General features: G+C 41.4%; 1 protein-coding gene across 23 annotated transcripts; it reads right to left on the bottom strand.

Moving 5' to 3' along the window:
• Nucleotides 1-1,076: 1,076 nt before the first annotated feature.
• On the bottom strand, nt 1,077-23,087 carry c2cd5 (C2 calcium dependent domain containing 5). Of its 23 annotated transcripts, none has more exons than XM_068602167.1 (32): nt 22,758-23,086; nt 22,169-22,277; nt 21,919-22,005; nt 21,580-21,751; nt 21,383-21,478; nt 21,060-21,215; nt 20,709-20,946; nt 19,589-19,704; nt 16,678-16,766; nt 16,184-16,219; nt 14,776-14,884; nt 13,207-13,260; nt 11,358-11,472; nt 10,012-10,110; nt 9,775-9,886; nt 9,553-9,632; nt 9,286-9,472; nt 9,047-9,211; nt 8,518-8,562; nt 7,612-7,752; nt 7,444-7,507; nt 7,228-7,289; nt 6,934-7,032; nt 6,705-6,794; nt 6,522-6,600; nt 5,375-5,467; nt 5,211-5,279; nt 4,884-4,916; nt 4,445-4,576; nt 3,116-3,309; nt 2,870-3,016; nt 1,077-2,768 (listed from the first exon to the last, which is right to left on the bottom strand). In XM_068602167.1, exons 2-32 carry the CDS (start codon nt 22,256-22,258, stop codon nt 2,643-2,645), a joined length of 3,375 nt encoding a protein of 1,124 aa, XP_068458268.1. In that variant the 5' UTR covers nt 22,259-22,277; nt 22,758-23,086; the 3' UTR covers nt 1,077-2,642. The 23 variants fall into 23 exon arrangements, 22 of the variants coding, with proteins under 22 accessions (XP_068458268.1, XP_068458261.1, XP_068458263.1 ...); XM_068602160.1 differs by lacking the exon at nt 19,589-19,704 and adding an exon at nt 18,770-18,930 and having other exon boundaries at nt 22,758-23,085; XM_068602162.1 differs by lacking the exon at nt 19,589-19,704 and adding an exon at nt 18,770-18,930 and having other exon boundaries at nt 4,475-4,576; nt 22,758-23,085.
• Nucleotides 23,088-23,348: the final 261 nt, after the last annotated feature.

The raw sequence follows: 23,348 nt of genomic DNA, 5'->3' as shown, positions 1-23,348 counted from the left end.
GGAAATTGTGAAATTATGAATAACATTATGTAATTGAAACTAAATTTAAATTTGATGGCCATACACATGGACATAGATGAGGCCCACCTGAGCAACACTTCATTGTAATCAAATGTATGGATCTGTTTTTATAGCCATTTGAATATTGGACATTGTGAAGTTATGAATATCATTATTAAATGTAAGCTGAATTCAAAGTCACTTTTCTCTGAAACTGTACAGTAAAATTTCATGGCCATGAACATGTGAACAGCAGAGGTCAGCCTGAACAAGGCTGCATTGTAATTTTACAAGTTTTTTTTCTCTTTTTGTGGCGGAAATGGGCTTCCATACTTTTCACAACTCATTGTACAGGAGAAATCAACATTCTGTGACCTTTTAACCTAAAAACTCAAAAACTTTCACTGCTTTCTAAACTGAGAAGCCTTTATTTACATGTATACTATGTATACATATAATGTATTATTATACATTAACGGGGTAAATTGATAATAAAAAAAGTCTTACCTGCACAGTTCTCGTCCAACTCAGTCCAGTCGCTGTAGGGGCTTTCTCTCTATTTCCAGATGACTGAAGTCCACTTCAGGGTCTCGGATACAAGTTGTTGCCAGCAAATTGTGTCAAGCAGTTCAAAAAAACTCAAAAAGTTAAGTTTACAGGTCTGGATTCATGGGAGGTTTTCAGCTTATGTCAAAGTCCAAAGTGCAAAGGGAAGAATCAGAACCGCCGCGGCCGTTAAATAACCTTGGTTCGGTTTCCATGGCATTCGGTGACGTGTGCTTGTGCAACTGAGCAATACAGAATTATGTCTTTTTTGTACATTCATGTTAATAATGCACTTTAAGATGAATCGAGGGAGAGATTGCTAGTTGCATCAACATGATTGAGATTGGAGTGAGGTCAAACGTTTTCATAATGCAATTTTATTTTTATTCAGGCCAGCTTAATGGCCACACTACAACTGAATATGACTGAATGTTTGTTATATATGTCACCTGATTTGTCTAAAGTGTGTATGTGCATGTTCTCATATGTATTGTCATTATAAAAGATGGTCAAACTGATGCATCTTGGTTTGACTGAGTTTATTGTGCGAGACTTACTAGGTGATCATACAGCATCATATGGCAATACAAAGTGTGTCTGCATGCTGCTAGTCAGAGAGCACAAGTATCCAAGTATGTACATTCAAGTTTTAGACACATATACATATATGCAACTGAGCACACACTGCTGATCAGACAAACAGATTTGAGTACCGCTTATTATCTGACACAGGAAGTCATTGCACAGTTAAAATAAGATGTAGGTATCATACATGTTATGCTACAAAAATACTAAAATCTGACTTTAGGGAACATTTACACTGTTTATTTTCAGGTGGCACTTACACCAGAAGATGCTTTTGTCTTTTTTTTTTTTTTCCAGCATTGAACATGAATGTGGAAGATGTAAAGATCAGGAGCAGGATTATTATACAGAACATAAGTGCAAAAGCAATATGGATGAAGCTTGACAAAAGGTACGCAAAATCTGACATTGACAGCAAGAAGCATCAAGAAGAGGAACAGATCCTAGAGGTGGCCTCAGTACAAACTGCTTAAGATTTCATCCAGTCAAAACAGTAGAATACTTTATCCTATAAAACCACCCTTTTGATGGACCCCAAAGGGCCACATTTGACCCAATGTACCAATCACCATATAGCCCTCTTACTCCTTTATAAGTGAAAAAAAGGCATGTGCGCCATTAAATCTAAGCATTTTAAGATAAAGCAATACAAACTTCTACTATTTTGAATCAATAAAATAATCACTGGAATAAACAGTCACCCTACACAAATACATGCATGTACCAGTAACCCTTGCTATTTTTGTTTTCATTATTAGAAGTATAGATCATTTGACACTTTTTGGAGTCATTTGATTACTTGTAGGGTACTACAAGTAAGCAATACTGTGATAGTAATTAGGAAAATTATCCATCGCCAAAATCATTCAAATTGGACACTAACTAAGAAATAGATCATTATAAGAAAATGGCATCACAGGGTTCTCTAGGAGGTTTTGGTTAAAAAATATACACTCTACTAAAGACTTCCTATTTTGAGGAAGAGCGCCAACTATGTTAAAAGTCACCAGTGGCCACTTTAAAATTATCTGATGTCATAGTACTATGTCCCTTTTGGCATGGCCATTTAATGACTCCTCCTGTGAGCTGTAGATACACAAATTAGTCCTAGCTGCCGCACTTGTGCCCACACAAAGAGGAATGGCCAACAAACTGTGTTGCTTTTGGTGACCCCATTATGGACGGCTGTAATACATACACAAAAGTTAGATGCAGAAGGGTTCTTTAGAAACAGACAGATTACCTAATCCCCAAGAAGCTACATCAGTATATCTTCTGCACAAATGTTCTCTTTAAACACAAAGGAATATCATGCACTATCTATTAATCCAGACTGCATTTTCCCGAGTGTGTGCGAGTACTTGTTCTTTATTACCTGGGTCCAAACCTGTGGATCTATTACAGAGTTATAAGGCAGGCATAAATGACTCATATTTGGACGGCTAGACTCGGAAAGAATGTTCACTCAGATTGTGTGTCCTGCAGACGAAGTGAGGCTCTGTGTTTCACTGTCATGTAGCCTCATCTGTGGCACCAGCGCTGGTCTGTCCGATATTTGTCGTTGACGGAGTTGGCTCCTGGTCCGTTTCCCTGACACAGATGACGGCATCACCACTCACATTAATGAGACATTGAGCCTTGAGGATGAAAAAAAGACATGAAGAATAAACCATAACAAAACAAAAAAGGATGCAGACAATAGTTCATTGTGCTTATCAGAGTGTGTGTGTATGACTACCTGGTTTTTGTTTGGATTTTCCATTAACATACACTCTTTCATGCTGTAAGACACCACTGCATTACCACCCAGTGCTGCTACATGGGCTCGAACCATTGAAAACACTTCTGCTATGAATGTATGGAGGAAGCCACTGACACCACCTTCCTGCAGAGGAAAAACACACAATTCATGTGTACAGATAAGTCTACACTTCGCACAAGATCATGGGGTCTGTGCATGTGTCGCCTGTATTTTCAGTCGCACCTCTCGTAACGATGTTGTCTCTCTGATAAAGAACATGTTAATGATCCCGAGGTATTTAATGATGCGTGTCCCGGGGAGAAAGGAGAGCGGCGTCATCTTCACCACAGTAACTGAACTTCCACCAAAAGAGCGGTTGGACCGCAGGGAGCGTGAACGTCCCTCAGGCAGCGGACTGCAGCGCTCCAACGATGAGACTACAGGTTCAGAGAGAACATGGAGAGGTCCAAAAGAGATGTGAAAAGAAAACAAGAGGAGGGACAAAGGGGAAAAAGACGAAAGAAAATGGAGATACCAAAATACACTCAAAAAAAAGGGGAAAAATAAAAAGCACATATGAACTCTAAAGCAGAAAAAAATGTGAATGTGGAACGTACGTGCAAAAAGGCGACCCTGTTTGCATTTTCACAGCAGGAGTGACATGTGTGCACTTATCTGCAAGTATGTCAGTGGATGTGTGGTGCCAAAACAATCACTTGGAAAGCGTGCGCTGCCATGCGTTTCATGCAGTTGAAGCAAACGGACAAGACAGTTAAACAGTGTCTGCAGACAGACAGACAGACCTGGGCACAGCTGTGTATGTTTACAAGTGTAAGTACAGTATTTGCAGTATAGTGAAGTACATGTAAGAATATTTGTCTCGGTTTCAATTTGTGAAAGAGGCTTGAGAAATGGAGACGGACAGAGACAGCTATGAGCTGAGCTGCGCACATGTACACGAGCCAGAGTGTGAAAGATGCTCCATGGTCTTACTGCTAATTTACCTGAGTTGCTTTACATCCATAAAAACCAGGAACCTTCTGTGCCACATATTAGATCTAGTTCAAAAAATTTACTGTGTACCGGATTGAAAATAATACCAGATGATCTTGCGAAAAAAGCATCCCTCCCGGTCTCCACCACATTTTCTGTGTTAAAATTTGTAAAGAAACAGTGTATCCACAAATCATGGGACATCTTCTCAGATTAAGTACATTCACAAATGCTATAATAATAATAGTCAAATTTCTGCAACCCATCCAGTACACATCCAAACAAGTACAAGCAAGCTGCAAAAAAAAAAAAAAAGACGTCCTATTAAGTTGTCATTATGGTTGCCTCAGCTGCAGCCATTTAAAAGCCACGCTTCCGATCTTGGATCCTTCTGAGGGCACGGGGCTTCAACGTTCACACTCTTGCTAAAAAGCTGGTGCTTGATTTACAACGCCACCCTCCAGCGGCATGCATGGAGGGGTGTGCGAGTGTATGCGAGCACTTGTGTGTGTGTGTGTGTGTGTGTGTTTGTGTGGGTTAGCTTGTGAAACGGTGTTTTGTATTTGTGGGTATGATCACCAGAGTGTGCTAGAGACTGTGTCCTCCTACTTGTCTTAACTGATCCACGTCTTATGGTGTGAGCTTTCAGCCTAAGCAGCTCTAGCCAGGTGCTGCATCTGTCTGCAAAGGAACCGTAATCAACGGAGGCAGCTGGAGAGAACACACACAAACACAATCACACACACAAACACAATCACACACACACACACACACACACACACAATCAAGCACACACACAATCACGCACACAAGCCCACACCCAAACATACACAAACGCAACGACAAGAGAGAAAAATAAAAATAAAAACAGGACACAAAAAACGAACAGAAAAGAACAAAAGTGGATGAGGTTTGGGTGCAGGATAACGCTGTCCAAGACAAAAGGATGAAAAGTCAAAACAGGGCAGTGTAGTAGTTTTGATAGAAGGGGAAGATGGTTGAGGGGACGGGAGCTCACCTCTGGATGAGACGTTGATACTCTCTGGGACACCTGTCACACACACAAACATCAAAGTCTACCTTTGCACTTGGCAGGGAGTGAAAAGGGTTCTGGATGAATCCCTTGCCACAAGGCTTACAACACGTGTATTACTTAGCTTTCACCTCCAATCACAACTCTCCACCTATAAATCAGTACTTGCAATATTAGATGGAGCAAGCTCCTAGCTCTCGTTAACGTGTTCATTTTATGTAAATGGAAAGTAAGCCTTGCTGTTTTAGGGAGCTCAACAAAACACGGTCATCTAAGGACACACTGGGCTATGACACATCACTGTTTGTTTACCTGGTGAACGAACCATCACCAGCTGATTTTTGCAGAGTTTTGCAGCTGGAGTGAGTAAAGAGACTGTACCTAAAGTTGTTAGTGGAGGAGATGGGCAATGCCTGTCAGTGAAGCAGGACAAGGGAGGAGGTCATGGGGCAATTAAAACAATTGTTTAAGACTACCTGAAATTTTGGATATTGGCTGACAGTTGGCAGATGACAAGTCTGCACATAACTCCATGGAAAACTGCAGCTGCTCTTCAGTCTCACTGCCTCCTGAAACAAAGCACATATAATCACTCAGGTGCTTTTGTCTGATTTCAAACAACAGAAGTTATGTTTCTTAAATGGGTAACACCATTTAGAGTACCTTGCTCTTTTAAGCCCCGAGCCTCTTTTTAGGTTTCTGCTTGAAAATGACATACCCAAACTAAAATGGGTGTGTCTCTGTAACCACTGGAGCTATTTGAATAATCTTAGAGTTAATAAACAGGTATAATGTTTAATTTTGCTCAGATGTGTAAATATCAGTCTAAGTGTTACTGGTTAAGCGTAAATGAAGATGACACACAGTGTGTAATGTAAAGTTTTCAGGTCCGCCTAGAAAAAAAATCACTTTTAGTATGATTTTTACCTTGAAATTATGCATTCGTGAGCTTTAAAATTCTCCCAAATCCTACCTCAAAGTTTTAACATAATTTTTGCATTGTTTTACTTTGATAAAGTGAAGCAGAACAAAGTTAGATAGGATTTAGTACAGAAAAAAAGTCAGGCGTGGACTCACATTTGGTAACATTTGGTCACATTTGGAGAAGAAAAAAGAAAAAAATTAAGATTTTTTTTTTTTTTTAATTCATAAAACAACCTATATTTCCCTTTAAAATAAAACAAGCACACACATTAACAATGATCAAACTGTAAAACAAAGGTAAGCAGTATTTGCTGATTGTACAGCAATAAAGCGATTCATTTTTCTATGTTCTTTTGCTCATATCTCCCTGGTTCTTTAAGGTGGAAGGATTTTGAAGGCATGTCTGGAATCTGTGTGGAATCGTCTTGCTTCTGGACATCAGGTTAGTTCTAATAGCACCAAGCTAAGGATTGCTGGTTCTGGAAACATGCTATTTTTTTGTTTTGTTTTATACTTTTATGATTATCTTTTTTTCTGTTTGAGTTTTTTTTTAAATGGCTGACTGATTCTTGTAGCAAAGGCTTTGGTGTTTAATTTGGTGTATAACATCAATATATCTTCTTGTGATTTATACGTTTTATTTGCAAAAATAAGTAAAACACCCATATGGGTGCCATTTTTTTTAAAAACCAGACAGACCTTTGGAAGGTGGCTTATCTGCCGTCTTCTCCTGCGTTTGGTCTTTGTCAAATGTCATGGCAACCCCTGTGACTGCAACCTAGATGCATACAGAGGTTTAGTAGATATAAGAAACATTTAAATTTGACTTAATATGGTTTTGTTTGCAATTTCACAAATCAGAGATGTGCTGAAATGTCGCACCTGGATGAGTTCCTCCTCTGGCACTGCTACAGTGAAGTTGAGCTGACACAGACAGCAGGGAATCATAGAGCGCAACTTAAAGTAAAAACTCTGGAGAAAAAAAAACACAATTTATTTCCAACTATTATAACCACTGCAAGTATCATTATAAACAATTCATAACTTGCCCATTATAAAAAGATACACCAAGTATGTTGTAATTACCAACTGATCAATAATGACGTCTTACCTTTAGCAGATTCTCACATAGATCAGTGAAGATCTTGTTCAAGCCTTGGTTAGTAAGATTGGCATTACTCAACCTGAAGACCCTCACAGATGTAAACATCTGCAAGACAGTAACAGAAACACATTGCATACAAAGCTTCTTTTCCTAAATTACAGTAAATGTGTGCTGTGCATTACTGGCAGCAAATTGTATTTTGCTGGAAAGGTAGACACCTCCACTCAATGGCACAATCTACATGCATGAACAATTGTGTCTGGGTAATGTTTGCTGTAAGACTATAGTATGTAGAGTAACCTGAACTCCTGAAGTCCAGTTGTTAATCCCAGGCATGATCTCAGTGTTGCAGCTGTAGAAACCTGAAGATATAAAAGTGAAAATTTAACAAAACACAGGTGATGACGCACAATGGCACTTGGTGGAGCCTCAACCCAATTGGCCGATAACTAACCGAGCATGTGCAGTGCATAATGATGCACTATAAATGCTGGGGAGTGGGTAGATGGCGCATACCTGTGGGGGTGGAGGCATCAGTGAGGAGGGAGTGGATGTCCTCCACAGCATCAGTATCATCAATCTATGGGAATGATAGCAAATGGTTACACTCATCCATGAAAATTGGTGCATATAAATGTATTTACCCTTTAAGGTAAAAGTGTCTTTAGTTTAAGAGAAACACACCTCCAGTACAAAGGCATCCTTCTTGCCATGGGAGAGGTCCAGTTCTGACGCTTCATCTGAGCTTTCTGAGTGGGAGCGGAAAAGTCTGGATCGTTGCCTCGGCTCAGGAATCGGAGAGCCCAAGACTTCCTCTGACAGCTCCTGCAAGCAAAGGGACGGGATGTCAAAGTGAACACCAGAACACCACAGCAGCAGCACATCTGCATCTCACTAGTGCCCAGACTGTACAGGTAGCATAAAGTATATGTTAATAACACACCACATGCTCACACTCACTTTTGTACCCAAATAGGATTCATCGTTACACACATTCACAATTTTGCTGTAAATAACCCACTTTACTAAATATTTATGTTAGCACCCCTTTAAGGTAAAAGTGTCTTTTTGTATAACAACTGTTTTGCTTTCATTTAATAGTTTGTTTTTACAATTGCAGCATTGTTTAATAAAACTCCATTCAAACCTTCACATGTATTTTGTCTAAGAGTACTGTGAGGTGCTTTTTTGATGGTAATGACCACATAGTTTATGATTGTAAAATGAGCATCACACCATGTTAGCGCTTTTAATTACTAATCTGGACTACTACTGTGTACACCCACACGCACAGAAAGAGTAAGCAGTAGTTGAAACACAAACGCACCATAGAAAAAACACACAGGTGAGAGTGTGAATGGGCAGGGTCGATGGTCATAATGATAGTACATCAACACAGATAAATGAGTCTACAGTGGGTTGCCCTCAACAGGCGACACTGGAGTGGGTTACACATCTATCTGCTCCTAAACGTTCCCAGTTTAGATCGGTCATACAGTTATAGTAAAAGTGGTGTAGTATTGAGATTATTAGTGAAACATTTGTCATGCTTTGCTGTTTCTCACAGCTAAAAGTTGCCGTGCTCAGTACCATGTTTATGCCGCAGAATACCTCAGGGTCCAGGGCAAATAATTTCTTTAATGACCAGAGAGAGACAAGAGGGGTAAGTTTTTCATGATTCACAAAGAACAGACTACTTATAAGGTATGATTACGGACATGATTTTAACACTAAGAATGGCTTTATAACACTATCTGGCAGTCACCAGTCTAAGGTATTTAATGGTCATAAACTTCAGATATTAACCCTAAAAACATATGACCACATACAATTGAGTTAAATTAATAATATTTCAAGATTTATCAGGGCACTTGCCAAGTTTCCAAAAACATCTTAACAACACCATATTCAATTTAGGGGTTGAAACAGGTTGCAAAAGTTTTCGATATACACTATGGATGTAGGCTACCCACATGTCACCTGGCTACTTGAATGAAAGAGGGCAGAAACATAATTAGAATTGCAAACCTGGCATACTAGGGGAGAATTTGAAGACCTAAACGCAAAACTGGTCTTCCTAGGATTAATAAACTGTCCATGCATGTGTTGTGTGTCTCACCGGAGGGTTTATTTGATAGAGCTCTTTGTTCTTGGCTATGGTGTCGTTGATCCTTTTCTGGATGGTTAGGATGTGGTGCTCATTGCTTAGGTCACCAGGAGTCTTCCCCGCAATCTGAATGCCCCCTGGTGCCGGCAGGGCTGTCAGGTACACTCCTGTAGCAGACTGAACACAGACACATTTTAAGGAATTGCAGCAAACACTGCTGATTAAACCGTTAACCTAAATCGTCAACCTACAGCCAAACCCAGAAGCATGTTCTCTCCGACGCTGATCTGTATGTGTAAGCCAAACAAAGAGTTCATGCTCCGCAGCTTCAGCTTGTTCATCAGCTGAGTGTGCAGTTCGTACTCCATGAAAGGCAGCAGGTTGGAGATGGCCGTCGCATTCACTTCCCCCTGAGCCTTCTTTTTTAGACGGCACAGTCTAGAAGACAATAAGCACTGGTATTAACTCTCTTTGTTCAATATATTTGATGTGAGGCTCCTCCATGTGAGGTGTTTTACCTGGCCTGGATAAGACAGCCCTTTCCTGTAACAGCCGCTTCGGGTGGCAGGTCGATTGTTGTGAACAGCACGTCAGGAACCTTGAAAAGAAAATATAAAATTATTAAAATGCATACTTTCCCCCCCACCAATCTACATTCATGCATTCGACAACCCAATATTTGTGTGACTGGTAGGCGTCTGTGATTTAGACAAACAAGAAAATATAATAGAGCTTTTGACCTTTTGTCTCCTGCAGATGTAACAGTAGGTGAGCTGGGCAGGAAAGGGCATGTTGAGCTCGTCATAGGGAATGTGGCAGAAGCCACAGCTCGGGGGAGAAGGCTCCTCAAACCTGGAGAACACCACACACCATCTGGTATCAGACTCCATGGGCCAATTCAAGCAGTGCTTGACATACACTGTTAACGTACAATGATTTACAGTCAGTTAGCTAATCAGTCATTGAATCATAACAACCTGTGGTCGGTAATTCCAATGTCTAAGCAGCCTTCACGCATATATCGAGGATTCAAGATGGATGCTGTGCCGGATGCTGACAGGATACAGACCTCCTCACTGTGTTGAAGGGAGAAAGAGAGAACAAGAGAGAAAGAAAGGGAAGAGAATGAGAAACAGGACATGAAACGCTATGCATTTAAGACAAATACAAAAAACTGGTTTATGACATTAACATCTACATTAGGCATAAAACAGCTAAAAGGGAAACTGCTAAAAGGGAAACCAGTTTGTGCGCTACTACTACATATTAGGGTTGTCACCACTCACGATACCAAAACTATGACTTTGATATGATACCCGCGATACAGATACTTATGATACAATACCAGAATTCAATATGATACCATAAATACAATACAGGTATATTTATCTATAATAGTAATAAATAAAATGTCTGTATGGTTCTCTTTTTAACTAGCTTGTTTCTGTCCACCTTTTTGAACACTTGACAAATGACATTAATTAATTAATGTATTGGCATACAGCAAGATATTAATGAAATCTACATGATGCCATCATAGCATTGATTATACCAGATGACTACATAGTTATTTCCATAAGTATGAGCAATTGTGGAGTTGCATAATTTTACAGATAATTGTTTTTCCTTAACTAAAACTAATTAGCTCAAGATTCACCCTCAGGCTCCACCAGCACGTAACTATTTTGCATCAATTGTTTAATTTGATACACTTTTGTGTGCATTCTGACCTCATGATCATATATGCTTCTAGTCAAACTAGGCTAATGCTACTCGTGGCTGTATGTGGGTGATCTTGGAGTTTTTCATGTTTATAATCACATTTGCTTACCCGTCGTTCGTTGGAGTCTTTAAAAAGTTTGGGCTGTCTGCTTGAAAGGTGCTTGGCCATGTTTGATGTGTTCCCTTTGTCTGTGTTGCTTTAAAGCACGTTTTACAGACGGGTCTATTGGTGTGAGTGGGCTTTCCCTCACAGTCTGCACTGTCGCCAAACTATCTCCAGATTACACTCCTGGCATCTTTTTTTCTACAAGCAGAGGACAGTCGGCAAGAGCTCCTGAACTCAGGCCACGTCTCCCCGATCACTCGCTGTGAGCGTGCACTGCCTGTAAGCTGGAGCCCCGCTTCTTAAGCCACGCCCCTTGAGCTCCGTCTCCATGCACTCTCTGCATGCAGCATGAGAGAGAGAGTGGAGCAGTTTTAAGGAAGCGCGCTATTTTGAGAAAGTGTCGATACTTAAAATATGCAAAATTGTATTGTTTCTAACGTACAGGTACTGCGGTTCTTTTTTAGTATCGGTATACCGTGCAATATTACTACATACCAGATGCTAGTGCTCTCGCTGTACCCCACAACAGCATGGCAACCAAGAGCTTTGGCGTGAGATTTGATCTCCTGGCGAATCTCCTCCCACCAGGCATCGCGAGTCTCTGGCTCATCTGCAAAACACAAAATTCTGAATCAGACAGCAGAAAGAAAAAAAGATTGGCTCAATTATCTATCAAAACCTCACTGAACACTGAAGTCTAGCTGATGATGAGTTAACGCTAAATCTAACAAACTGTTGTCAACGTAGTGACATAAAATAAAAAGACAATTACATACAACATTCCAACAGGAAAGTCTGTATATAAACGGATTGCTTTGATTTCCCAGAAAATAAACAGACATCAAACAGTTCACTCTGTATTTTCTGATGATATATGATTTAATTAGTGTATCAAAGCAAGCCAAAACCAATTATCAGTTTGTGAAACAAAGTGACAATGAGACAAAGGAAATGAGAATTTGGGAATGATGAAGGCAAAGTCTGTGGTTGGGTTGCTTGTGCTCATTCTCAATAGCATTCCTTAAATTAACAATATCTAAAAACATATCGTCTCTCTCTTGTCAATGTCTCCTTTCACTCGCAGAAAGAACACAGGTGAGAGACAGTCACCAGCCGTTAGGGATATTTTGGTTGTGGTAGTCGGACTATAGAATACAAATCTTGCTGGATAGTGAAAGAGTAATAACATATAACATGTTGATTGACACCTGATATGTTCAGGTGTTCTCTACCCTGGTTAGGTTGAAAGGTATTGAGCCTTCATCATACTTAGGCTAAACCATGGGTGTGTTTCAATAGTCCAATGAGGCTTTGCTCCAATACCACCTCTGTTATATTAGCATTATTCATGAGAGCCTAATTGTTGCCAGTTGTGAGATTAATCTCACTCATGTTTGGATCTCTGAACAAACAACACATGAAGTAAACTACTTTAGAGTATAGAGCCACACCCAATGACTCCCTGAGAGGGCCACATGCTGACAGAGCCCTCCAAAAAGAGAGAAGCTCAGCTTCTGGGTGAGACAGGGGAGATGAATGAATGGGGCGGGGCGGATAGGAGATTAACTGGAGAGATGAAGAATAATGATTGATGGCCAGGCAATAGGCCCACAAGGCGGGTTCCTTTAAACCAGAGCCAGCATGTCACACAGGCACGGGCTCACCAACGTGCACGCTCATGACCATGTGCACGCTCATGGGCAGAGAAGGGCCATATTCATCCACCAGAGTCCGTCAAATCGAGATTTGTTTTTAACTTAGACAATTCTGAGTGATGCCATGTTTCCTCCATTCCCCAAGCTCATATCTTTCCTTCCATCCCAAATCCATGTTTTAATTTTCCTTAACTGCTAACCATCAAATCAACCTGCTTTCCATGCATTCATCCATCCCTCCTTTTCTCTCTCATTCTCTCTCAGTATGAATACGGCCCAGTGAGTTAGGGATGCACATGCCCAGTCAGTGTCACAGAGTAAACCTCCTAAACCGTCTCTGGTTGAGACAGGTTTGACCACGATGCTGATTAATGAAGCATCAGAACAGCGCTGGGACAACGTTAGGGAAGCTCTTCTGTCAGTGGGATGAGCTGGGTAGGGGGGAAGCCAAGCCGGGCTAGATGGAGTAGGGTGGGGACAGCGCATGCTCAACTCAGCTCAGCGCACGCTCACACAGATAAGAAGGAGGAGAATGGCAGCTCACTGAATTCATACATTTTCAGCCATTTTCTAGTATCCAGCTAATGTTGAATTTGTTTGTGTATATTGGTATGGTAAGTGGGCACACGTTTAACTTCACTGAGCTGCCATAACTCCTGTGGGTGAGAGCAGTAAAAGGGGGGAAATACCTGCAGTGACACTATTCCAGTCTAGCAGTTTGTATGAGCGTGTGTTACCCAAAGCTGGGCCAGAACACACCGTTAGTACAGAAAAAAGAGAAAAAGAAAAGAAGAGACAGTCTAACAAACAAGCACAGCACAACAGCAGCACTCCACTGTCACTATGCAAAGACAGACAGCACTTCACAATCACTATGCAAAGACCAACTAAACTCAGGCCTACAAACAACATCTCGCAAGAATAAGATTGACAGGAAAAAGAGGAGAATAGAGATGAGAAAAAGCTACAGGTCTAGCCAAAAATCTTAAAAGATTTAAAGAGAAGATGGACTACATATATAGTACAAAAAAGCATATAGATGCAGTCTCACTCCAGTAAACTTTCTAATATAAAAAAGGTGACCTGTGGAGTTTTCTTGGAAACATAAGATTTGTTTACATGCAGAGTTTCTCACCCAAAGCATTTTGTGTATCTTTAAGGTCCATTAAACCTTCCTTATAATAGCTACATTTTTAAATCATTGCTTGCGTCAATATATTGCATTATCTGCATGGTTGAGCACTGCATATGCATCCAAAACAAACAAAACAGTGACTCGCTCGTAAACGCATACTGTATCTTTATAGAGCTTACTCATGGTCAGAAACTTTACAAGGCACCTTTAATGTTGCTCTGTAGTCAAGGCATTGCAACAGTGAACAGGGCTCTTTTTTCAGAATGGTTTCTATTTTAGCAATTTAGTTCACGGAAAATTATATGAAATTTATTCTGTTAACGAAAGTTCAGACAGGAGTAATCATTGCATGGCATGCTCTAGCCCCTTTAAGCATCCTTTTTGGATAACTATAAAAAGAACCCTGTTTATCCACACCCAACATTCATCACCTCTCCCCTAGACCTACATTTTCAGACATCCTGGAGTCAGAGCCGTCAAAGACTATGACACCGAGCAAAGGGCAAAAATAACCTTCAACAGGCAGGTACTTGCCTACTAAGCAAATTTCTAATTATCAATATAAATCTTATTTTTAAAAAGTCTGCTGAAACATATGAATTTTGGCACAGAGATAAAAAGCTTATTTGCAAACTCAAGTGCATAATAAAACAGCACAGTACCTCATCACAGTGTCACCTATAACAAACCATACCAGACAACAGAAGCAGCGGGCAGCAGATTGGAGCCATGCACAACTATTGCACCTAACCTCCAGGGGGCAGCACCACAGTGACTTAAGCACACACGCACACACACACACACACACCCACACACTTTATTTCCTTCAAAATGCTAGAAAGCTGCAGCCTATAAATGTAAATAGGAACAGCTCTCAACTGCATTAAGACTAAAGGACATAACTGATGATTTGAAGATAATTTCTACAAAACAATTAAACAGATTGGGACTTTATGGGATAACTGTTCAACACAAGAGGACAAAGGGCAGCATTAACTAACGGCCATTTACAACCAGAATGGACACTCACACGATACTGTAGGTCACTGAAGGAGTTCAATCATATTGTTTCAAAGGACAGTGAACGAGTTACAATAGGACATTGTGCATTTGCTGCACTCACCAGGGTTGTGTATACGGTCCAGTAGTTTGACCGAGCGAGCGCTGACCACTCCACCAACATGAACCAGAAAACCAGGTGGGAAAGACGTCAAGGTAAAGAAGGGGAACTCCTGCAGATAGAAAAAACTGGGTCATTGACAGTAAAGGAAAACACACTCTGGATTGTTTCTAATTTATTTGTCAGTGTTTAATCATATGTAATAAGTTATCCATGATTGTAACATTTTATTAGATTTGATATTTTACATGACTTGAGGTCTATAACATCAGTGTTGGTTAGTTGTCTTTCTGGGTGTATTGAAAAAAAAAATCATTGACTTATGTATGATATCTTTAACTGATTAGTGTGGACTTGGGTGATTATATTGTTACTGTTGTACTAGAAAAAAGTGCCTACTTGCAGCAAAGATCAAGTGTGATGACCCCCCCCCCCCACCCTCATGCAATGTTCACACTAGAGGAGTCCCCACTCACTCCATTCAAGCCTATACTTGGAGACACAAACTTTAGAGCATTTCAAATAGATCTGGAAGTGATTGAGAAACTGTATTTTCAATACAGCCTACGTATTTTGTATCACTGATTTAGTGCTTAATTCAATCCTTACAAATCTATATAAATGCCTTAATTAGGTTTGGAGTTAAAAGTGAACACAAACACACACACGGTCTGTTATACATGCTTTCCTGTCCTCCAACGTGATAGCCTGTCTTCAAATAATGTCAATGCGAATCCATGCCGACACTCACAAGAGGAGTTGGAAATACTTGGACTGCATGTTAGCATCTTCATACTCCTCCTAGACTAAAGTGACTATTTTGTACAGAAAATCTGAGGGACGTTTTGATTTCCAATCATGCAGGTGTATGTGATGAATGACTTTCATGGGAAATAAACAGGTGTGACTACCAATAGGTTATTTCTTGTCCAGTACTACAGCAAGGAAGATAGCTACGAATGACTAACAGCTCCTCCCACTCTGAGCAAGGGACCAAGAATGAGGTGATGAGGTGAGCGTGCTCATTCCCATTGTGGACACAGGGAAACCAAATCAGAATCAGGAGAGGAAGTCGGAAAGGAGGGAGGTGCTTGAAAGGAGTATGCAGAAGGCACGCACACACAGTCACAAACCCCTTCAAACATGAAGGGAACACAACTCCTAGCCTCTTGCCCTCCGGCAAACATGTCTGTGTATCTTTTAGAGTGCAGTAGGTGCCAAGCAAACAAACAAGCACGGGTCACACAAGGACCTGCGGCCATTTTGCTCAGCCCAGCCTGCTCCTCTTAGATCTACATACAACAGAGGAGGGTCGGGTTAGGAGATGATTCAGACTTGGTGGTGGCCATCAGCTGGTAAGGGTGTTAGGGGAAGGTGGAGATAGTGAGAGTGCCACACTGATGGGACATACCCTGGCGTTTAACAATAACCCAGAGGAGGTCGCTCCCTGAGTAGCAAAAATGATCAAGAGGACAGAGAAAGGGAACATTACTTGCTCTTACAGAGAGACCCATTCCCCATTAAACATGTAAGTGCAAATTAGTGATATTTCACAAAGAATTTAGCTGTGTGAAAATTAGTGAGCGAAACACACTGTGCAAGTAACAGTTTGTCCGATGTGCAGACATTGAGGCTGATACGCAACGCAAACTGGTTGTCAAAGCATTAACTGCAAATGCCACACCTCGCAAGCTGGTTTGACTTGTGTTGCCACTTGAGACTCAGATTTTTGACTTCCTTTATGTTTTAGTGTATCCAGACACAACTTAAAAAATAAACACAAATTCACTGAAACTAAGCACATTACTTTGTGTTTTGCGGTGCATGTCAGTCTCAAATGTCTGCATTTAGAACGAGTCGGTATATACACATATGAGCAATGCATATGTGAGCGTTGAGTCGTACCCTCTGCTCGAGAGCCGTCTGCGTCTGCTGTCTGAGCAGGGTCTTCAGAGGCCCTGCCTCCTTCCCCACGCTGCCCCCACTGCCCATTCCTGATCACAAAGGAGAATCTGGCTTCAGTTTTGTCATTTTCAAAACACAGGTTAATGGACTAAAGAGCCAATCTGTCTTCAAAAAGTTAATCATTACATTGCAGTATTAATGTTATCATGACAAACCACAACAGCTGGAATTGCACACAAAACCTTAGATTGAGAACAGTCATAACATTTTCTCTCATTCAAGCATAAATACTGGACCTCGTAGTTTGGGTATACCTGATTAACCACCTGTTGGAGTCAGAGAATCCTGAATAAGACTCAGGAATATCGGTCAGTGGTGTAGTTTCACAATGAGCTCTGGGCAGTTGCATCATTCATGCTGAGTTATTTGTTTCAGTGAACACCAGTCAAGTCAATCTGAACAGTCCTGCGGTTGCCCCAAATATTGGAGAAGTGCCAATACTACAATATTGTAAGGTTCTGTTACTTGATGACACACTGCAGTCCTACTATACCGGAGGCTGCCAGCAGCAGGTCCTCGGTGAAGGACACGCTCTTTCTCAGCAAAACAGTGTCTGAGTGGACGGTGGAGGGAGAGGGCGGGGTGGTGGCTCTGGGAGCCGAGGTGAGACCACAGCCCACTGAGCCAGAACCAGGAAGGGACAGAGTGTCTGTGAAGAGGGTGGGGGAGCTGGGGCAGAGAAAGATCCCCGGCCTGCGTCTCCCTGGCTCCACTATCCAGCAGAAAAAAACAGATGAAGGGTTCACAGAGAAACAAAGATAGTGAGAATGGACAGGCAGAGCAATGAGGAGAGTGGTCCGAAGCACAACAAATGAGGGGGAGATGGATGTGACAGGGAGAAAATGACCAGTAGTGTAGAGAAAGATTAACCTGATAATCTGATCGAATTGCCATTTTGTTTCACTTCATTTATTTAGCCGTTTGCTTGTTGATGTTGGCGTTTTATTTTGCTCCAGCCACTTACTCATCTAATCATCTCTAATCACTCTGTAGCAAGTAACGTATCCATCCTACCGACAATATTTTTTGTCGGCATGTGGTTAAGGATGTGAAAAGTAGTAAACTCAATGTTTTTCAAGACAAAAGAGGATATTTTAGAGTTAGGTGTCATTGCTTATTTAAAGTTTATCAACATTGTTTATGGATCTGGCTAGCAAACTACGCAAGAATATGACTCCTACAAAGTTCTGATTGGTTTATTGTTTTTCCAAATGGTGGGTAAATATCATCAGTGGGCACAACATCAGACCCATTTCAATGCAGAACAAATGGAGAAGTGGGAGGCAATTCAGAGGTCTGCAACCAAGATAAATAAATTAAGTGGTATGCAACGTAAACATAAATGAGTGAGAGTAGACAAAGAAGAATGTTTTGAGCAAAAACAGGGAGGAAAGAGAGAGCATATGATAAATTGATGAGCGAGGAAGAAATAAGAGAAAAAGGAAGAGGAGTGGGAAGAACGAGTGAGGTCACTTGGGGGACTGCTGGTCCCTTCCCGAGGAGTCAGGTGAGTGGCTGTGGTAAGAAGGTTCTTTAGGCTATACAGTGTTATAGCTGAGGAAAATGTGTTGTCCTTGGGGCAGAATTGGAATAAAGTCACCTTTTCCTCAATGTTTAAAAATAATGGCTGGTGGTGAATAAGTGCCCTTAGAATAATAACCAGCCCTCATGAGACACAGTGCTTCCATTAAAGACCACAACAACAGGGGATGAGAACTAATACAGAGATCTGGTGTGTCTTCACACAATTAATCTTGTTTTATACAAACTGGAGGCTGCCTGGGAAATCTTTTGGATATGTGAAAGCAGACACACTAGGCCACTGAGGACAATGGTTGGGATGGGACACAGCTAAATAACACTGTTTAAAATAAAGTAATGTTAAACTCAACCTTAAAAAAAAAGAAGTAAATCAATAAAATAAATTAAATCCAGAATCACCACCACAGTAGCACCACAATGAGGTGAGGGAGAGGGAAGGGAGAGGGGAGGGATGAGAATGCGTGAGGGGGGCAGGGCCAAGTGTTCTTACCCGTCTTGGGCGTCAAACTGAGGTCTGTGTCTGATGATGAGGACTGGCGGCTGCATGGCTTGGAGGGAGAGAAGGGGGGAGGAGAAGAGGAGGTGGTGGGAAGGGCTCTGAAAGGGGTTGGCGGGCCGGAGGACGAGGTCAGGTCCTCACCAAATACCGGGCTGCCAGGAGAACATGACACGCACACAAACACACACACCTAAATCAGTCATCGCCGCACCCTCTGAGTGTGTTTGTGTGTGTGTGCGTGTATGGGAGTGGCTCAGCGTTGTCATTAAATGGAAAGGTATCCGTTTTAATGTGTGATTTCTTTGCTTTGGATGAGGAGCGTTTGAGGTGCTACGAATGGCTGTAAAACAAAAAAGCAAGCATGGAAAGCAAAAAAAAAAGAGATCAACACAAATAAAAAGCACACACAAACACACACACACACACACACACACATTGAACTAAAGAAAGCGACATGGCAAAACACAAGAAGGTCAGATTCAACTGAGGATGACGAACTGAAGCATGTGTCCCAGTAGAGTGAAGCAAAGGTTAGGTGACTGTGGAGATATCACAGGCCAGGCCCTTGCAGAAGGATGCAACTGTGAATCTGACTGCCCAGCCTCTATCATTGGAAAAAACAGGACAGGTGGAGAAATTATGAGTGTATTATCAATGTCTGGTCTTTTTCTGACTAAGGTATATTGGTCTGCCTTAAGTCTTTGTCTTGATGCCTCAGTCTCCTACAAATAAACATCACGTCTACTTCTCTTTGCATTTCAAATTTCTTCTCTTTCTCTTGTATCTATTTCCTTGCCTGCCTATGCGTACCAGTGAAGATGAGTGTGGGAACAGAGACAGAGAAGTTCTGGGACAGTCTCTGGGAGCTGCAGGCCGAATGCACTGGGCTGTTGTGGGTGGAGCGGCATCCGTGGGCAAGGGGAGACCTGGGCCAATCAGCACGGAGAGGGAGGAAGACAGAGGACCGATTTGGACACAAGCAGTGAGAAACGTCCCAATCCAAATGAAGCCAGAGAGCCAAAGAGGGAGAAAGAGACTCACACAAGAACCAACACCACAACATTGCAATAGAGTGTAAAATGGGACAAAAAAGGGGAAACGGTGTGTTTTTACTCCTTCACTAAGCCCTTGTAATTGCATTTAAAGCCACATGAAAGCGGCAGGAAACTCAGATTTTCGCACAAACATGCACAATAAGGGATGCACATGCACAACACAGAATGCAGATAATCTAACCTTTGGAGACTGTTTTTTTTTTTAAAGTCTAAACTAAAATAAAACAATAGCCATTGACTAAAAGATGTGGAATAGGTGGTTCCATTGCAGAATAACAAACATATGTGCATCCCTCATACACACAATTCCACGCATCGGCGCAAAGATGCACTATAAATACAAAAAAAAAAGAGGCACACATGCACTCAACTGTAGATATGTTTCCAGTAATTGGATCAAATCACAAGCTAACTACTCAATAGTCAGGGTGAGGACAAAAGAACAAAGTAAAGGAGCAGACAGTTAAAAGGCTGAGCATAACACTTGTGCTAAATACTCACTAAAAGACGCAGCACTAGAACATGCAGAGGCAGAGCAGAAAGCCATGCAAGAGCAGTCTAAAAGAGCAAATAAAGGGAGGAGGGGGGTTGAAGATGGCTGTGTGTACTGTACATGTGTGTGTCTCAGGATATGTCGTGTGCTGTTAGTTTCATGATGCAATACATGTGACCCAATAGACACAAACTACAAAAAGGAATCAAAGATTCTGAGACACACACAGGAGTTACTGCTCAATTATACACAGACTAACATTCAGTACATTGCACACGCGCTCCCTGTTATGCACACACCGATTATATTTCCCCATTCTTGCAAACTAGAATTGTAGTTAAACTTAAAAGAGTCCATGCTTGTGTTGTTGGTTCATACTCACTCCTTTCCATCCTTGGAAGGGGAATTGCAGGCATTGGAGGCAGGGGCTGTGTTCGGGTGCATGTGTGTGTTGGTGTTGGGGGCGCTCCCAGAGCTGAGTTTGTCCAGTGTGCAGGCAGTGCCTATGGCCCGGACCACCAGACCCGACTCTCCCTCCAGGTCAAAACACTGTAAGTAGCCCACCACTGCATTCCCGCCCATCTCCAATACCTTGAGCCCTATTTTCCTCTGCAGCTCTCCTAAATAGGGGGTGACACACAGCCACATTAACAAGAGAGAGGTAGAATGGAGATGAATACATTATTCTGCCTCCACACCAACATTAAAAGAGGATCACCAAACATTTTATTACCAGACATAAGAGAGATGAGCCTCTGCCGGGCCTCATTGGAGGCCCGAGGAGTTCTTATACGATCGATCCACTGGTACTCTGGATCCTCATTCACCACAAGTTCTTCCACAAACCCGTGCACCAACACTGCTCTGTAGCACCGTGGAATGGATGTGGCTACAAGGTACAATTAGACAAACACCCCACAGAGTAAAAGGATTTTAGATTAATTGGTAAAGTTCCTTCTAAATCTATCAGCTTCCACTTTCCGCATATATAAGTAACAATTTCTTGTTTACAGATAAACTGAAAACTAACAATAGTCATACAACAAACAGACATACTGCAGAAGAACTTGACCCCGCAGGAAGACTGTCTGAAGCGGTTCAAATCGTTGAAAAGCTCCACCTTGACAAGGACATTGATCTCCCCTCGGATACCTAATAAAATAAATATAATAGAGAGAAATGCATTATAATAAGGGTAAAAGAACTATGGGAAAAAATGCATTCATCGTGGTCAGATGAGGTTTTTTTTGTACCATGGATTGTATCATAGATGGGAAACCAGCCAGAGATGACAGAGGCAGCCTCAGTGCACAGCAGTGGGTCAATGTCAATGTAAACTTTCCCTATGGCATCATTAGCACTGTAAGTATCGTGGTCTAAAACTGTGACCTGCAATGGCTCATCCTGCAAGTCCTCATCATCAACCTACACAGCAAGAGCAAGAGAAGGAGGGACGACGAGAAAAGGGAGCACAGATAACACAGTAAGTCAGGTTCGGAACGCTGAAATTTAACTCATCCATATTGTGTGATGCATTGAAATAAAAACACCAGTGCCTGCCAGGTTTAAAGAGAAGCTCAGTGGTCTTTTACCTCAAATTTGAACCATTCTGAATTCCACTGTGGATTAAGGGATTTGTGACAGACATCTGTTTTGAAAGTTGTGTTTCCAAACTTGACCTGGGAAATAAAAATGGTACAAGACACATCTTTTAAATGCCACATTTACTATGTTGTGTGACACTTATACTGAAACTAAATGTTAAATATATATTGTAACAGGCGTGAATGGTTTGGTTTCATTACAAGAAACGGCAAGTATTGCTCTTCTTGATTCACTCACCTCTACAAAAGCATCAGTCAGGTCGCTGGCTCTGTCCATCACAGGCAAGTGGCGCCCAGCCACAATTTTTGCCTTCAGTTTCCCAGGCATGATTTACTTTTCAGTTTATCTGTGAACAAAGCAGATGAATCATAATCACAATAAATGTATAACTGGCTTTTCGACTAACAACCGTAATCACCTGCGTTAATCCACGCTGCTGTCACTGACAACAGAGTGAACCACTCGACTAGCGTAACATGTGTTGTTGACAGCGTGAAGATCCCATTCCCTTATTTTTCTGTGCAAATAAACTAGCTTTCCGTCCGTAAACTAGAGTTTAACGCGTCTAGCTCCACTCTGAATAGTGTAAAACGTAGATGATGGGCCTCTGTTGAACTACCGTTCATGAATACGACAGCAACTGACAGTTAATGATAGCTAAATTGAGTTGGCGAGAAAAGCCATTTGGGTTCACTGCATTGCAGTCAATCCCTTTAGCTCTACCTGATCGGCCATGTTTTCACAATCGCACCGCAAAGCCAATACCTACGTAACAACGATGTTTTGCCGATAATGTGACTCTCGGTGCAAACAGCATTAAGCTCACCAGTGCTGTGATGTCAACAAACAGCCGTCAAAGCTCGTTTCTCGGACATTACTGTCGACAGCACGCCGCTCGTCTGACCTCCGTGTATCTCCCATCGCACGACACAGTCACGTTAGTTCCCAGAACAACGGGAAAGACAGCCTGGTTCAAACTATAAACATTTATAAACTAGTATTACGACTCAGTGGATAGGGTTATGCAAGTGGCGCTACGACCAACTTCAATTCACAACTAACACGTATCGCTGGTTAGCACGTTAAGCTAACGGCTAGCTTGATAAGGATACAGCTCGTGATGAAGTGACTGTGTTCACGGGTTCGCGCATGCTACCTTCAGGACATCTCGGCAATTTGTGCTTCCGTTTGAAAGATAAATAGATAGTTACTTTATTATTAATCCGGCAAGGGGGAATTGTTTCGCTACTACAGCAGAATGTATACATACAAGTAAAGCGATAGTAAATATACCAATGCACAATATATACAAAAATGATAACAATAATAATAATAATAATAATAATAATAATAATAATAATATGAAATGAACTAATAAAACAATAGTGCAATCTGTAACCAAACAAACAACAGTGGT

This window comes from Clinocottus analis, unplaced genomic scaffold (assembly GCF_023055335.1).
Source record: "Clinocottus analis isolate CAN_PGR_092001 unplaced genomic scaffold, fCliAna1.0.p SCAF_6, whole genome shotgun sequence".
Lineage (NCBI taxonomy): Eukaryota > Metazoa > Chordata > Actinopteri > Perciformes > Cottidae > Clinocottus > Clinocottus analis.
The sequence above is the reverse complement of the archived record's forward strand: the minus strand, read 5'-3'. Positions and strand labels throughout refer to the sequence as shown.

Excerpts from the sequence above, each read along its gene's own strand:
- c2cd5 (XM_068602160.1), bottom strand. The coding sequence starts at position 22,258 with ATGCCTGGGAAACTGAAGGCAAAAATTGTGGCTGGGCGCCACTTGCCT. Across the intron at positions 7,753-8,517 it reads TATTCTGCGGCATAAACATG|GAGCTGTCAGAGGAAGTCTT; the intron begins GTACTGAGCACG and ends CTTTGCTTGCAG. Across the intron at positions 4,917-5,210 it reads GGTGATGGTTCGTTCACCAG|GTGTCCCAGAGAGTATCAAC; the intron begins GTAAACAAACAG and ends TGTGTGTGACAG.